Consider the following 17,649-nt stretch of genomic DNA (forward strand, 5'->3'; position numbering starts at 1 on the left):
GTACACTGCAATTTTGGCATTGAAGTTTTTGCTGAATATGCTTTTTTCACTGCTCAGTCACTTGGTTTACTGTTCAAAATATAATAGTATCATAGAATGATGTGGTTGGAAGGGACCTTAAAGATCGTCAAGTTCCAAGCCCCCTGCCATGGGCAGGGACACCTCCCACTAGAGCAGGTTGCTCAAAGCCCCATCCAGCCTGGTCTTAACACTTCCAGGGATGGGGCATCCACATCTTCTCTGGGCAACCTGTTCCAGTGCCTCACCACCCTTATAAGGAAAAATTTCCTCCTAATTTCTGATGTAAATCTACCCTCTTTCAGTTTAAAACCATTACTCATCATCCTATTGCAACACTCCCTGATAAAGATAATGCAATACAACTAAAATACTGTGTTCTTATAATGAAAATTCAAACAAGGAACATCACAGTAGGAAGTTAAATAATTGAACTTTGTAAGGAGAATCAGCTTTAAATGGTTTGTTTAATTACATTTAAGGAAAGTGAGAGCTTGTTATGACTGAAAAAAGTTCTCTACCATAAAAGCTTCTACCAAAGGCAGAACATTTAATGTAAACACTGATATTGAAATGTGTAAAAACTGTTTGCTTTATACTTTGATATGGAAATAGATAAACTTTTATTCATGAGATGACTTTGGATGTTGGACTTGCTGGTACCCAGTACTTTGGATCACATAACATACAGGCTGCTAAGTAGCTCTTCATCTGAATCTAGAGTGTAAGGAGTTAATGCAGTTGTCTGTCATGTATTTCTTAGTCTCTGTAGTATACTTTTTCTGTTCTCTTGCCTAAAAATGTGATCTTTGACATTCTTAGTCCTTTACATTTGTGCTGACCTGCTAGTTAAATGGTATACTAGCTTAACTACGCAGTTTTATGTATTTCTGAGATTGTGGACATGTTGCTTTTGCTTCATCTTAACAAGCATAAAGAGTTCAAGATGATGGATATAATATCTGCAGCAACTTCTGAGTGTTGTTGATGCAACATATAAAATACGTGTAGTATGTTCCATGCATATTTCAGAGATCAATTTCCTTGTCTATTGCTAGTTCAAGAAATGCAGTCTTTCCAAAATAGTATAATACAATGTGATTTGCCTCCCTACCACAATTTTCTCAACAGTGTTGAATGCCCTTTCTTTCTATAGTGGCATGTTTTGGACACTTTTTATCTTATTTGTCACCTCCTGCCCACCCTCTTTTGGGTTTTCATATTTAACGAAGATTCCTTTGCTATGACGTAGTCGTCCTCTGCTCTTCACTCTTTAACAAGTTTTTGTCGTCTCATGAATCCCATTTGAATGCTATGGGCCATATTTGTGCTTTAGAGCAATCTTGTGACAATTTGCAAAGCTAGACAATCTATGTAATATGGGATGGGTATTGTTCTTTGATGATGCTCAGGCACCGAAAATGTTACGCTTTTGTCAGTGCGTTGTTCATTGAATTGTTACACTTTGCTTTTCAGCAGAACTGAAATCTGTGTAACTATGTTCTCAAAGTTAGCTTTGTTGGTACATGCTTGGGGGTTGAAGCACCGTATTCCACTGTGTGTGGGGTTTTTTGAGGTTTTTTGGATTCTTCAGAGCCAGATTTTAATACTTGTAATAGTTGTAATCATCTTGCTCTCCTTTTTAGGAACTTCTCTCTTCTTCACACGCTACGCCCTCCTGTGCAGGGGCTATTCTCAGGTGCTTTTTTTTTATAACGGCATATAAATATTTAAAGAGTATCTGTTGCCTCTGTTCTGGAAGAAATCTGACCTGTTTTTGACATTGAATGATGGCAGATCCACACAAAGGCATCCTTGAATACAGTAGCTTCATAAGATCAGGAGTTGTTCTCAGTTCTTACCTGTATAAATTTTCTAAACCATCATAGCTTACTAGGGAAAAATATGTCTGTTAGGGATAGTCCCTCAATTATTATTTTTTTTTCACTTTCATTGGTCTCGATTGGGAAGATGATGACTTTGGAAAGTTATTTTTAATTATTCAATTTTCTGCATCATTTGAAATTCCATAGTTTGAGGTTACGTATAATTTAAATTGTAAAAGGAATTCTATTTCTTTACAGCTTTTTGTTTGTTTGTTTTTTGTTTGTTTGTTTTTGTTTTTTAAAAGGAATTTTGAGAAACAAGTTTAAGGAAACTTGCTGTGGTAATTCAAAATGTCACTACTCTCAGTTAATCTGCTCATGGAGGCAAGGTAACAGCACGAAATGTCTGTCTACATCTCAGCTACTCTGGTATGAATCCAGATGGGGTTTTTTTAGCTTAAGCTGCTGATCAGAATGGGAGCTAAGGTGATATGAGCCTATGAGCTGAGGTGATAGTGCACATTCCTTCTGCAAGAGTTGTGATAATCTCTGGAAGAGAGATTGGTATGTCATTAACCACCATCCCATGACATATGCACGGATATTATTCCCCTGTTCCATAGCCCCCCCCAACTCCCATGCCCCTTCCCCAAATAAGAACAGTTGATGACTTGAAGAGGTCTCTCAGGGCAGGGGAAGTGGTTTGTTGGAGAGTTTAAATCTCCTTGAGATACACACTGGATTTCCTCATCCCTCCACATTAGCCACCATGTGCACCTGGGACCTTGAACAAAGGTAATCCCACAAATGGTTTTGCCTTTTCCCAAGGGAGAAGAGACTCATACTTCCTTTCCTAGCCACTAACAAGTGCTTGACTTTAATATGCAGTAATCAAGCTCAGTGACCAGCACAGGTGCCTGTCAGTTAACAACTATAACATGCTCAGATCAAAGCTGTCATTATCTTGAGCCCCTTGTTGGGCACTGAGAAGGACTGTAGCTGTTGGCCAGGGTCAACACACCAAAGATGTACCCAGTGACTTGCTGGATGGGGAAAAGATAGAAGATGACAACTTGTGGATAGAGGTAATGGCAGTTTAATGGGGAAAGCAAATGCTGCATGCTCTAACAGAGCAAAAAGGAATTCAATCACTACTTCCCATCAGTGGGCAGACGTTCAGCCACTTTCTGGAAAGCAGGGCCTCAATACACTTAATGGCTGCTTGGGAAGACAAACACAATAACCATGAATATTCCCCCTTTCTCCTCTTTTCCCTGAGCTATTTTTTGCTGAGCACGAGATCATGTGGTATGGAATATTCCTCCTGTTAGCTGGGGCCAGCTGTCCTGGCTGTGTCCCCTCCCAAGCTCTTGCCCCCCCCAGCCTGAGGGGAGAGGCGGGTAGGGCAGAGTGGGAAAGAGAGAAAGCCTGTATGCTGTGCAAGCACTGCCCAGCAATAGCCAAAATATTTGCGTGTTATCAGCAGTGTTTTAGCCAAAAATTCAAAATGCACAGCACCACGCAGGGTGATGTGAAAAAAAAAAAAATAGCAGCCAGACTGTATATACGTCATCCTGCTGGGGAGGTTGTGGAATTGAACCTGTGAAGTAAAATTGCCCAAGGCTGGCTGGTGAAAGGGCTTTACCTGGACAACTGCTGTTGTTCACAGGAGGATTATTGTAGCTGGATAACTCGGGGAGTTTTAAAGCTTTTGCATCTTTGTGCATTGACTGCATGGTTTGTGTAAACTTTACTGTTTCATAGCTGAGTGTGCATGCAAAGAAGTAAACACGCACATGATCACACAGTTGTTCTTTGTTTTTTGTTCCACAGAGCAGCATCAGAAAGAGTTTCTCTGTTTCTTTCTCCTGCTTAAAGAGTAGGAAGTGGGATTGTAAAATGATGGAAGTACTTGATACTCCGACTTAATTTAGTGACAATTACTAGATAATAAGCTGCCAGTTCCTCAAAGTATTCAGTAGCAAACCCAGTTTCCTTTTGTGTGAAAGAAATTGACAGTTAAATGAATATACTTAACGGGTAGGACATCCTTTGTTTGCTTTTAACGTTTTATCCTGTTGTGTTCTTACAAGCCTTACTCAGGCTTGAAATTGGTCCTTATTTTCTGTCAATCAGCGGAGCTTTAGGATATGTTAGCGAGGCAAGCACCAGAATTTCATAGCTTGATGTGTCTTACTGCTCTAACTTGCAGGTTTCCTTATATGCAGTGGTATTGCATTATTATTTTGTACGAGTACTGTGTTGTTGCTGCCCAGGTATGTAAAATGGGGGCAAATGAAGTGTGAGAGGATGGAGAAGTGAAAAACATAATGAGATTGTCATGGGGCTGACTGAATATGACACACTCTGAATAAACAGGCTGCTGCTAGGGAAATGACTTGCCTTGGTTATACATAGGGGCTAACTGCATTTCTGATTTTTTTCCCTTGCTAGCAGTGACAAGACAACATCGGGGCCTCTGCAGTTTCTCTCCTCCTCTTCTTGGGTTATTCTGGCCTGTCCACATCACTTCAGTAGCTTTCGTGGCTCTGGATGGCTAGTGAAGAGGGATGTTCAGTCTAATGGCCAATTGCTGCAGCTGGTTAAAACGGTGGCAGGAACCTATCAGGTAAACATGTGAAAGTATTTTACTTTTCTGTGCTGACCTTCCCAAACTGTATTTCATGCCTCTCACCTGTGTTTTACTTTATTTATTATATAACATTGTTTCATATTTTTTAATTCTGAGACAAAATCTCTTTTTTTTTTCTCCAAGAGAGAATCAATACATCTTCTAAACTTAAAAATGAAATGTTAATCATCTCTGATTCAGGTGCTTTGTTTCTGACTTCAGGAAAGTATAAAGTTAAATATATTTTCCTTTGCATACTGTTTCTTCAAGTTGAGCATTATGGGGTGATCCTAGAATGTTTATGTGAAGTTTATTTGTTTTTTGTCTTATTGATTTAGTTTCTGCATTTTGATATTCTGAAGTGTAATGTGTTAAAACACTTTGTTGTCAACAGTAGACTGTAGCCCTAGTGTTTCTTACTATTATTTAAGTATCTTAATACTGCATTTTGGGGGTAGCCTGGCAATCCATTCTTGTTTATGGAATTGTACTGTTCTTGTTTTTCTGTTACTTTTAATTTGACGTCCTGTGTCCTTTCCCCTCCAGTTAGCAGAGATGCACAGATAGTACATAGGTTGTTTCAAACTATTTGCAAACTATGGGGAAGGGAAATAAAGGGTACACCACACTTATTTATACCTCATGGTCGTGCAGAAGGATTTGTTCTTTTATTCAGTGCTACATAGTTTATGTTTTACAAAAGGTGCTACTATTCAAAAAACTAAATTGAATAGCTTTCTGACGCTACAATTATAGATGATTGTGAGTTTATAAATGTTTGTGACTGTTTTGGTTTTAGCTTACTTTTAAAGTATAATTTACTGTGATCCTACTGTTCATTTTTAGGTTCTTTTCTCAGAACTTTTTGGCTCTTCCGAAAGAATTTGCATAAATTTTACTTCATATATGATGCTATTCTAGTTTTAAGACTGGAAATGACAATGTTGTTAGTATTCCTTCACTTAAAGGAACATAAAATTGAGCAAATTCCTTTGATTCCTCTGAGTCTTTGTGAATAGGAAGAACAATTGAGATATACATATAGATATGTTTTTCCTATTGCTTTGCTTAAAATCCTGTCCTAGGATAAATTCTAACGTGTATGCCAATTTGCTAATATGTTGTACATACTCAACACCACTGGTTTGCACATTTGCAGTCTAGATTGCTTCTGCTTGAAACAAAGGTATGATGAGTACCTGTGCCACTTATTTGCAGCATCTGAGGTTGTCTACACAGGTGTTGTGTAAATTTCTAGTATAATAATAATAAATTTCTAGTATAGGCACAACTTTGAGGCAGAGAGACAGTAAAAATACAGGGGAACGGAAATGAAATTACAGAAATTGTTAGAGACCATGACCACATCAAAAAAAGGATAAAATTTACAGTACCATGAAATTAAATTTCAGCAGGCAAATACCAGTTGAAAGCAAAATTATCGTCTCATGAAACTTACAGCACAATATTAGACTTTTCATTTCATACCTTAATCTGATTAGACAGAACCACAGAACGTTTGACATATTGAACGTCAGATACACAGTTGTAACAATGCTACTTGGTATTTTGATACCTGTTCTTTCTACTACTCTGTGGTAGATTTGCTATGCATGTATAAAAAAAAAAAACTTAATAAAATAAGTGATGTCTTGTTAGAGGAAAAAAGATCTGATTTTTTTTTTTTCTCCTTATGGAGGAAGGTGACACTAATAATGGTGGGTCTCGATAACGCTGGTAAAACTGCTACAGTCCGAGGAATTCAAGGAGGTAAGCAATTAACTTGTTTATCATCTAAATGGAACATTGCAAGAGGTAGTATGATTACTAGTTTTCCATCACTTTAACCTAAAAATATTGCTTCATCTCTTAATTTATCTCCCCCTCCCATATTGTTGAAAGAAAATTTTGGTGATTGCCAAAGCGTGGTTGCCAAATGACAATGTCACAAGCCCTATTGTACGAAGACCTGCAGATGAGTGGAAAATTAAGACATCTTACCATTGAAACGTAAAGATCCTGATTTTTGATATCCAGCAAGTCATGCTGGGGTGACTTAAAAAGTAGATGCTCCCAGTCAGGTACTTTATGTTGAGAAGAAGTAGCAGAGCAAGCTTTGTGCTTGCTCATTGGCCACTGCACTTAACATCACGTTGAGCTAAAGTAGACTAAATCAGTGTTAGTTCAACAAAGTTGCTACTGTTCTGCTACACGTTTTTCAAAGGTAGTAGTATGGTATAGAGGTAGATAGTAGATAGTATGGTAGATACTATCTAGGTAGTCTATCTAGATATAGAAGGTAGATAGTATGGAGAGAACTGCCTCTTCAGACATTGCACCATGCAGCATTAGTCCACTGAGACAGAAAAAATTAGTCCATAGAGGTGTTTAATTATCTTGGAAACGCTAAGAGCAAATGTTTGGAATACCCTGGTGCTTATGTTGACCACTGTATTGTTAACTGTGCAAAATGCTAAATTGCAACAAAATCTGTTTGTTTAAAATTCATGAGCATCATAGCATATTTGTGGACTAGAGGAAGGTTTTTTTCAGTTGTTCAATAAATGGCTGAAGGGACGTTGTAAGTACAAGCAAGCTGTCTGTCTCCATCAGTTGCTTTAAGTGAAAGAACGTGTAGGGCAAAAATTCTTGCCGGCTGTAGACCACATTATAATTCATTATTACTTTGAGTTAAGGCAATGATACAAAATATTCTGGTTAATGATGTGTTTCACATCTTGGTATACTTTAGAGAAATCAATGGACTTTTTTTTTTTTTTTTTGGGTGTGTGCACATGCTGAAGTTGCTTTCAGGTGACCATCCAGTAACGTATATATTACTTAAGTTTACTTATTAAGCTTTATATTAAAATCAGGGTTGTAAATGGAGGAGGGAAAGGTTGAAAAGAAGGAAATTGCATGTGTATGTATATAACATAAAGGATGGTTCTAGTGATACGTATTTTATGTAATTATTTATCACTAGAAAAGCACTAGCAATTTTCTAGGCACTTGTGTCAGTAAGAGATCACTTGATTTTGGAGAGTACTTTGCACCATCCAATGACATGTGCAAGCAGGGTATAATTTGAGTTAAAACTTGTGCTTATGAAAATAAAAATTCAATGTGTTTGTTTTTTTGTGTTTCTTTTTCTTTTTCCCCTTGTGGGATTGTCTTTCTAAATAACTTTCATCTTGTGTAATAACAAGAGTATACTCAGTAGCATTTTGGCAGACTTGGAGACTCCACCTTGATTTTTCTATTTACGCATGTTATGTAAGTTCACAGACTTGCTAAGCTGTGAATAAAGTTAATGAATAGTTACTCATTTATATTCTGGAATCTTTGCCTTGAGATCATGGGTGCTTCATTATTTAGCCTTCCGTTCTGTTTCAAAATCAACTTCAATGCCTTTATCGACTAAATGTGACAGATTTCAAAAGGGAAACTCTAGTAAAAGATAGTTCTGACTTTTGTGACTGTTTCCCAGAGCTTGAATAGCGCTTGCCTTAGAGAGCACTTTTTTTCCTTAACAGGGCTTGCAGAGATTATAACCTTCAGTTAGTCTTCAGGGTTGATAAAAGCAGTATTTTTGGCCATGCACCAGTCATACAGCTTACAGGAGGAGACTTCAATTATGATTGCTGGGTTTTAGCTGAAACCAAATATATTTCAGTTCTGAGAACTCTTAAACTTGGGCAAATCAGCATGGTCATCAAAGTCATATTTGCCAAAATGAATCTGCAGCTTATGTCAGACCCTGTTTTACGTTGAAGGTGGTTTATTATTGGAGACCTCACCGTAAAATAGGAGCAGATGTTTCAGCAATATCCCCTTACATTCAGCACCATCAATAACTTTCATTTTTAACCAGCTCTCATGTTCCCATTGGTATGTCTTGCAAGAGCGTATACTTACAGCTCACAGTGAAAAACCATCTTCAAAATAAAGTCTGCTGAGTTTTGAAGCTGTAGTTTTTCATAAATGGTAGTCCCGGACCCTCTTTTGCTGGAGTCTTGGCTTACGCTGTTCTGGCCAAGGGTCTGTTCTGAATCCCCATCTCGGCTGTGTGTAAAGGATTCTCTCAAAAAAAGGAACATGGTAGCAGAAAGCTGGTGGTGATTTAGCTTCTGCACTGTTCTTCAGAGATCATTGCTTTTGACCATGCCTTGATTTCTTTCTCTCAACAAGCTGAATTTCACATCTATTTCTTCTGCCTTGTGCTACCAAGCTACATAAAACAGCTGAAGAGACCCAATGAACTCACCCCTGTAGAGACAGCTTACTGGCGTGAGGCAAGTACAGGCTGTCTTTGCCCTTCAGAAAGGAAGACAGCAAGCAACAGTATTAAATATATATATGTAGTTTTGTGGCATATTGCATGGCAAACTAAAAGATAGAAAATAAAAACAAACAAAGGCCAAAATCTGATATTGAATAAAGGGAATCAAGTAGTTTACATCTCAGAAGAACATGGTTTCAGTCACTTCATCTCAGCCCTTGGTTTGAACTTTCAAAGCTGTTTTGGCAACCGTGAGGGATAAAGAATAAATTTGGCAGAGCAGAAGGCTTCTCAGGTCTTAATACATTAACTGTTTTGTTTGTTTTCCTTCTCAAACTTGGATTAACACCATACAAATGTTGTATAACTGTTCAGATGGGAGAAGTGGTGGTGAGGGGGAAAGTAAAAACTGCAGTACGCTGAACACCACTGCAATTTAACTGTTAAATATTTAAATTTGCATTTTTTACTTTTTTTTTTTCATTCCCACTTGGTGCTCCTATCTGAATTAACGTAAAGTAACTGATTGAGAGACTAGTATGCTAATTTGAAATTACCTGAGGAAAGGGTAATTTGTAGAAAATATGTGGTTAGAAATTTGGTGTCACTTACAACATGGAGTAAACCCTCCCTGTTAATATATGAATTTTGCTTCACAAATCACAATGTAAAATCCTCCTTAAATAACTAAAGACGCTTTTTACTGAAGGCTTTCTTTGAACTCTGACAGAGTCTCCTGAAGATGTGGCTCCAACAGTTGGGTTTTCCAAGATTGACCTTAAACAGGGACGCTTTGAAGTCACCATCTTTGATTTAGGAGGTGGAAAACGAATTCGAAATATCTGGAGAAATTACTATGCTGAGTCCTATGGTGTAATATTTGTTGTGGATTCCAGTGACATTGCAAGAATGGAAGAAACAAAGCAAGCCATGATAGAAGTTTTAAACAGCCCTAAGATATCAGGAAAACCTGTACTAGTGTAAGTAATGTTAATAAATGTTTTCCTAATAATCTGTAATTTTGTAAATTTTGACCTTCAGTATACCTTCTAAAGAAGTACTCATGTATGGTATAAACATAAAGTACGATAATGCTACTATAACTTTAGCACTAAGAAATATTACAATTGCACTATTTCTGTAATTACAATTACAGTATTTCTGAAGTATTTATTTATGCTGATCTTAGTATCATACTAGTGAACAAAGGCTATTCTTTCTTTCTTACTTATTTTCTTTTTTTTTTTAATTCTTTCCTTCTTTCCCTCTTGAGTACATGGTGATATACTGAATCCTTTCACTGCACCTGCGTTTAGTCCTTCTCAGGGATATTTATTTCCCTTCCCTTTCCCTTCCCTTCACCTTTCATTAGCAGTGGAAAAATAATAAGCTGGGTTTTTTCTTTTTACTCTTAAAAATTCTAATGATACTTGAAATGGTATGATAGGTTAAAGGCTTTGCAAGTTTGGCATGGCAACATGGTGTAAAATTATTGTTACTATTTAGACCTATATAAATTACTTACATTGTAAATGGTTCATTATATTCTACAATACCAGTAATCAGCAATAAATATCTTGTTCACTTAACACATGATGGTGCTGCTGATACACGATCAGCAAAATCTCATTAAAGAAGGCTTGCTTTAATAGTTTTTGGCATGTGCTTTTGTTTCAGTGCATGTGTTTTAATGAAAAAAAAAGTTAAACTTTCAAAAAGTCTAGAGACATTCTTTCACAGAACGGATAGACTCACAAACTTTTCATCTTCAAAACTAGGTTTTTTAAAATACTAGAAATAACATATTTTTTTAAATTCAGCTGCACAAGAGATCTTTGAGGACAAATACCCTTTTGAAGTTACAAAATAGACTATGAAAGTTAAAAATGGTTTATCAGGACAATAACCTTGTCTGGTGTGCATAAGACCTCCATAATGCAGTAATTGCACAACATTCCTGTGATATAAAGGATCTGTAAAGCTAAGAGGAGAGGCCTCTTTTAAGAAGTAGTAATGACCTGGTGGTTTGAGGGGGAAACTGGCTAATCTGTTTTGATCAAGTGGAGTGTAGTGCAGCAAACTAATAGTGTATATGTTGAGAAATGGATTTTAACTTCCATTGCTGGCTGAATGTTATTAGTACAGGGAAGGCAATAAAACCAACTTAATGCAGCTAGTTTAACTCAAATCTGTTCTGAAAATGCAACTGTGACAGTTGACAACTGCAGTGTTTCTAAATGAATACAGTTTTAGGGTTTTTCTCCATAGAAATCTCTATGCCCTGATCCCATAATGGAGTTTATTTGGCTGTACCTGCAGAAAGCCCACTCACTTTCCTGGGACTTGATCCTGCTTTTTGATCTGTGTTAGTAGCTAATCAGAAGGTAGAGTGTATTGAGTGAGTCTAATGGTGACTAAACTAAGTTTGTTGATGTTATTGCTGTCTAGTTGATTGAGCCTCAAGCCTTTGAACAGAATTTCCTCTTGCGGTGTCCCAGTTCTGTGGAAGGGCCCAGTAGTTCTGTGTTTTACCCCCCCTCTATGAGCCTGCATCTTGAGTTACAAATTCTTTCCTGTATTGTCTTTGCTTTCTGTTTGGCGTCTCAGTTCATGGCATAGCTATGCTGCTACTGGCATGTTCAAATCACATAAACCCTAAAACTTGTTCCAGTATTTGAAGTATTTCTTATGTTGTGAAGTAGGAGGGGTTGGTCAGTAAGCACTAGTGTTTGTGGTATGGAAATAGAGTGCTTAACAAATGAGATTAAACTGAACTGATCCCATGCACCTTCCTTTCCCTGAAGATGCCTTTGATTGGAGATGCAAACCCCCATCACTCGTACTTGCCAAGCAAGAGTTCCGTGGCATAATTTTTTTTCCCTTAAATCCCTAAAACTGAATAATGAAAATGTATCAAGAGCAAAATAAAGGAAACAGCAGATTTCCAAATTTGTGATGAAAGTTAGCCTTTTTTTAATATTTCCTTCTTCTAAGAATGTTCAGCTTCTGGTGGTTTTTTTTGGTTTTTTTTTAATAATGAGATATTTGGTATCCACATAGCAATAAGTTCTCTAATGTCTTGTGAAGTTTCTAATTAGTACATTTTAGTCTGTGCATGTATGTGTGAGGCCAATATTTATTGAAAACAATCCACTGACCTCTGAGCATTAAATCTAGGAAAGTTGAAGTTTATTTTAAGTAATTCCCTTCTCCCCCATGCTCTTGCAGTGCAGAGCACAATCTATGTCTCTTTTCATAGAATATTGTTATAATTTCATGCCAGAAGAGAGAGACTTCTTCTCTGTGATTTCCATGCTCCACAAATGTGTCTCTGGTCTGGACTACTGCTTTCCTCCAGCACATGAAATAAACAAGGAGAAAAACAGGTGTAATTTGCTTATTCTCTGCTGTCTGTAGGTGCACAGATTTCTCTGCTGTGTTATTTGTATGCTTAAATACAAAACACTAATTCATTAATGTTTTAATAAGTACTAGTTACCATCTAAAAAACTAATAAAAGAGCCTAAACTCTAAAGGAATGAAAAGGAGTGAGCCATAACTTCAAATTGTGCGTGTGCTGAAGAATGATGAAAGAGTTATTGGCGACTTGATCAGAATGAAACAATTAACATGAATATCCAGTATAAACATTTTTCTTTTTAAGCATAGATTGAACCAACGTACCAAAATTTCAATAGTCAGCACTGAATTTTAGTCTAATGTTATTTACCCTAATTTGTGCTATATATGTAGTATCTTGTACAATGCAGTATATGTAAGTATGCTGTAAGATGTAAGTTCATTCTGGATTTTGAAGGCAGCAGCAGAAGTTGCTGTATATGCCGTTTCAGATGTATCACTGTGTGTACCTAGCATCTGCTTGTCTTTGAAATAACCTGCTCATTATGTCTTTTTTTTTTCCTTTTTTCCTTTTTTTTTTTTTAAATTCCTTTGTGTGTGTGTGTGTGTGTGTGTGTGTTTGTGTGTGTGTACTTCTGGTAGTTAATAATCTAAAAGGCAGAATTACCTTTTCATTTATGGGCTATCATTTATCTGGACAAAGCTAATTTTGTTGTTTGGACTGGGGAAAAAGATGGACCTTTGAAATAAACCATTGCTCATCAGACAATTAAATTTGTGTATTTGTAAGGGAACATTCCAGTTAGGTTATCAATTTCATATTTGTTGGCTGTCCTTTGTAATATTTTTGTTATTAGTTAATAAAAGTTGGAAACGAGCAATACTAGAGTGTTAGCAATGGTAAGGAGGCAGGAACATGCATCTGGACAAGAATTCTGATCTGTCAGAGTTCTCTTCTTAATCTGCCTTTATACAATGGAGTACCTCAGCATATATAAAAGAAAAACTTGAAACAGAAATTTTATTGCTTGTTAGGTAAATTAACACTTACTAGAACTTTAATCCTGTTTTACTTGTAGAGTTTCTTGTGTCCAGAACATAAGGGTTTGGATTAAGAAGAGTGCCGTAGTATAATGCTTTTAGAAAATTGTTTGATAATAATTCCAAGAGGAAATAAAATACAATTTGTATAACTGTACTAATGAATAAACACATTCCCTAATATGCTCACCTTTTCTTTCATACTCTGACCTCTCTCACTAGTTCCTAAAGTTTTACTCTCTCTCTCTCCTTCTCTTCCCTTCCTCTGTTCAGCATTTCTTCTCTGGCTGGGTAAACTCACGCTGTGTCTGGTTGTGGCGCAACAAGCGAAGTACTCAGCTGTCTGTTGCCTTTGAGAATAGGTAAAGTGAATAAATTAAAACTAGTTTTGGTCTCTCTTCTACCCATGTGAATTTGATATAGATCAGTGGTACGGTTATTGTAGGGAGCTAATTGTCCTTGCAAAAGTGGTCTAAAAAAAAGTAGTGGGGCGAAAAAACCTTTTTTTACTCAGGTAAGCAAATCTTGTTGTGATGTAATGGGTAAAATATATGCTGAGTCATGAACTTCCTTTATCTAAATATATCTCCTTTTTATCTTTAAAGATGTGAAAAAGAAAATAACATATCCTAATTTAGATAACGGTATGTTTCTTCCTCTGAAAAAATAATGTGTTTGAGTAACATTTAAATAGAAGTATTCTCCAGTTGTTTGCTGTTACGTGATGCTGGCTTGTCCACTGCTCCACTATGCAGTTGGAGTTGAAAAAAACAACCAAAAAAGACCCCAAACTCACAAACACAAAACTCACAAAGAAACACAAAAATCAAAAACCCCACCAAGCACAAAAAAACCTGACGTAAAAAAACCCACCCAAGAATAAGAACAAACTTCAACAGTGATACACTTAATGCTTACCAGGAAAGGCTTGGGAGTCTTTGACGCACAGTGATTAATAAAAGTAGACAAAATTAACAATTTTTTTGTTCCATTTTGAACAGCACTAATTATGTCGTTTGTCTACATTGAGATATTTAGTCATTCACTCCCTCCTCTCTCCCCCCCACCCTATTTTTTTTGTTCCTTGTGTTCTGTCACCACAATGAGCCATACTGTGTGTGTGGTTGCTGGGTCACTTATTTCTTCTTGGAAACAGTTTCATGTCCTCCCTCTTCCTGAGAGGACATGTCTGTGTAACAGTGTAGTTTGGTCAGATAGTTAGAATGTAGACCACACCAGCTTCAGCTCCTGCTGATCCTACTCTAACGCTGCATCAACAGGTCTTACACACTACGTGCCCTCATGCTATATCCTAAAACTTTAAGCGTATGATATCAGAATGAACAATTCTTTCATGAGATACATTGCACTGATCATGATTTTGGACTTGCTGAATTAAAAATAAAATAATTTTATATATGTAAGTCCTAAGGCCAGAGGGATGTCGCGCGCAGCCCAACAAGAGATTGGGATCAGGTGCTGTAGTGTGGATGTGACCAGTCCTCTCCAGAAGGGGATCTCCAAAAGCTCTTCACTCCAAAGAGTGTATATGGGTGCCAGTCCACACCACTTTATCCAAGGGCCAGAGCTTACTTTCTGGTACTGTCCCCAAAGACAGTGTAGTTATAATTTATCACCCAGGTGAGAACTAGGTTAATGTGTGTATTTGGAAGAAGGTGGGGAGGAGAGGTGGGAGAACAATTTTGGCTATGTTGTCCAGCTAGGACTGTGATGTGTACAGTGTTTTAATCATAGGGTATAAGGATGTGTGCAAATGAGGCCCTCAGTTCTTTCATGAAGTAAAAGGAAAATTATCTCCACAACAAATACTTTAAAATCCTTGCGGTAGAAGAGCAGGTTATTTTTCAAAATGTATGTGTTTTATTCTGGAAAAAGTAACTTTTTTCCTTAAAGTTAAAAATCTGGGTTTTTTTAAATACTGTCTTTTCCCAGTAAATATGCTATTTCCATTATTTCTTTGAATAATAGAACCTTTTCCAGAATATTTTTTCCTATTTTGTTTTATATCTGCCAAAACAAAAAACAGTCCTTTCTGAAAAGCATTGGGAATTAATATCAATTTACGTCACTGCATGTCTTCTTAGATATCTTATGTTTGTAATCAACTTTATACTGTAAGTAGTGCTAGCAAGATAGTGGTGCGAATTATTAGGAGTAGATAGGTCTTATTTCAAAATGGAGAACAAGATCCATTACTAAAGTTTGAGGTGCAGTCTTCGTTACGGAGCAAAGTAGAGTTGGAGTCACTTGTCCACTCTTCCTTTTGGCATCTTTCCTTCCATCCCAATCTATTGTATTATGGTATACCCTAATTCCATAGTATGCCTATGGATGTGGCAACTGCTTTTTGCTGGGGGTAAGAAGGGACACTGATGAGAGAAGAAAAGTAAAGGGGAAGACAACTCTTGCTCCTTATCCTCCCTGATAAAGGAATGGATAGCGAGCCTTAGCACTATTTAGGGAGAAGTGGAGGCCAAATAACCTGGAAAGAGAACAGGCTGAATTGTTCAATGTGGGCATAGGATTAGTACAAGATGCTATATTACAGTAGTATGGGGATATAAGAGTTCTGATACTGTTCAGCTTGACACTTGTTTCAAATTGAAGTGGCATCTTACCTATCACTGCCCATGGAGGTATCACCATATCATTTTAAGACAGTTTTCCTAAAGTGCTGATGCTATTGGCTATTATTGACTTTTAGTACAAATCACTTGAAGACGTTAAACTTTATATTTGGCATTTTTTTTTATTGTTCTACTTAATTCTACTTAATTATGTACTTAAATTCTACTTAATTTATGTATGCTTTGCTCATGTAGGCCTTGTTTAACATTCAAGAGCTTAAGTAGTTAATCAGTTTGTTATGTTTGGGGAAACTGAGCTGTAGAAAGTAAGAGTTCTTGCAGTTTTAACGTTCATGGGTCAATTCTATGCAAGTTTAAATTCCCTTCTAATTTTTTTTTTTTTCCTTCCTTTTATCAAGCAGGAACAGTTAGATTTCATATTATGTAGCCAAGTACTGTTTTTGTTTGGTGTTATTTTGGAATTTTTGGGAGTTTTTTGTTTGTTTGTTTGTTTTTTACTTTGACATGAAACACATACAAGAGGAAATACAAGTCTGTGTGCTATGGCTTATATTTTTATACCAGAGAGATTGCTGGGCAGGTATTTATATATATTGTTTAGTAGAAAGCTACTTTCTGCCTTTATTTTGGTGATGAGGGATTATAGCTAATATTATTTCATATTTGTTATTAGAACACTAGCAGTTCTGCTTTAATTTGTTTGCTCTTCTGCATAACTATGTAACTTAAAACACTGGAAAGTTATTTTAATGATTGCCACAAAATTTCTATGTTAATCATTTTGAATGTTCAATATCATATTCTCACGATGTCAAAGTAACTTGTAGTTAATACTAATTACTTTCATTTAATAGCACCTCATATTAAGAAAAAGCTTTCCACAAGTCTTTCTGGTTTTCTCTCCTCAGTTCTTCTGCAGCATGTTATTTATGTTTCTGCTATGCCCTTTTCTAGCCAATATACAGTTGAAAACTATCTGAATTATTTACTTGTGTATGGCTAGGCAGTTGTCTTCCTGAGCATTAGTGAAACTCGAGTTTTCTTCCAGGGTTTAAAGTACAGCTGCTGTTTAACGAGACCATGTTAACTTCAAAGAAACATATATGTTGTGCGAAAAGGAAGGGCTAGCGGGGGAACACATTTCTCTCTCAGATAAGGATGCTTGTGTGAACACTCCTGCATGGGGGATGCTTTGTAAACAGCTGGTGTTTGTTGTGTTTTTGTTTTGTCTTCTGTCAATGCTGGCTGCAATAATCCTTCACAGACTGAATACCTTTTGTTTTAAGGGCCCAGAAGAGGAGGAAAGGTCTATCTGTTATTTACCTTTGTTTTTTTCCTAAAAGTAAGAACAGGAACAGAAGATAGGGTGGTGTTTCTGTGTTGTGCATATTTCTGTGTGTATTATACTTTTATATACATACACACACAAACACACACACACACACACATATATATATATATGAAAGAGCATGTTGGCCATAGCAACTTTTTTCTCTGTATTGCTTGTTGGCTAGTTTCTACTCTGCCCTTAGAATGTAAAAGTAGCTTCCATATATGTAACAGTTAAGGGAGATTACTTAATAGAATATTATCAGTGGTGTTGTTATCTAATTTCATTTTTTGTTGCTGCTGTGTATACAATCTTTTTCACTTTAAGGTTCAGACCTCTGATTGTACTCTGATAACAGTTAATTTCAGTAGCAATTTTAAGCTTGGATGAAAGGTATCCAACTATTTATAAATAACACAATGTGAAAGTAATTTGGTAGTCCGTTTCGATAGTAGACTAATTGCATCTAGTGGAAAAAAAATCAAAGATATCTAGCTCACTTAATGTCTTGCAGAATTGCAGTGCAATTTGCTCCGACTTCTCTGACTGTA

General features: G+C 36.6%; 1 protein-coding gene across 1 annotated transcript in view; it reads left to right on the forward strand.

The window, feature by feature from the left end:
- ARL13B (ARF like GTPase 13B) overlaps positions 1-17,649 on the forward strand; it is a 54,373-nt gene that overhangs the window by 910 nt on the left and 35,814 nt on the right. The window contains exons 2-4 of the mRNA XM_074144252.1: positions 4,299-4,473; positions 6,176-6,246; positions 9,489-9,738. Of these exons, the coding sequence (XP_074000353.1) occupies positions 4,415-4,473; positions 6,176-6,246; positions 9,489-9,738 (380 nt within the window). The 5' untranslated portion in view covers positions 4,299-4,414. The remainder of the gene's footprint in view (positions 1-4,298; positions 4,474-6,175; positions 6,247-9,488; positions 9,739-17,649) is intronic.

This window comes from Numenius arquata, chromosome 1, assembly GCF_964106895.1.
Source record: "Numenius arquata chromosome 1, bNumArq3.hap1.1, whole genome shotgun sequence".
Classification (NCBI taxonomy): domain Eukaryota; kingdom Metazoa; phylum Chordata; class Aves; order Charadriiformes; family Scolopacidae; genus Numenius; species Numenius arquata.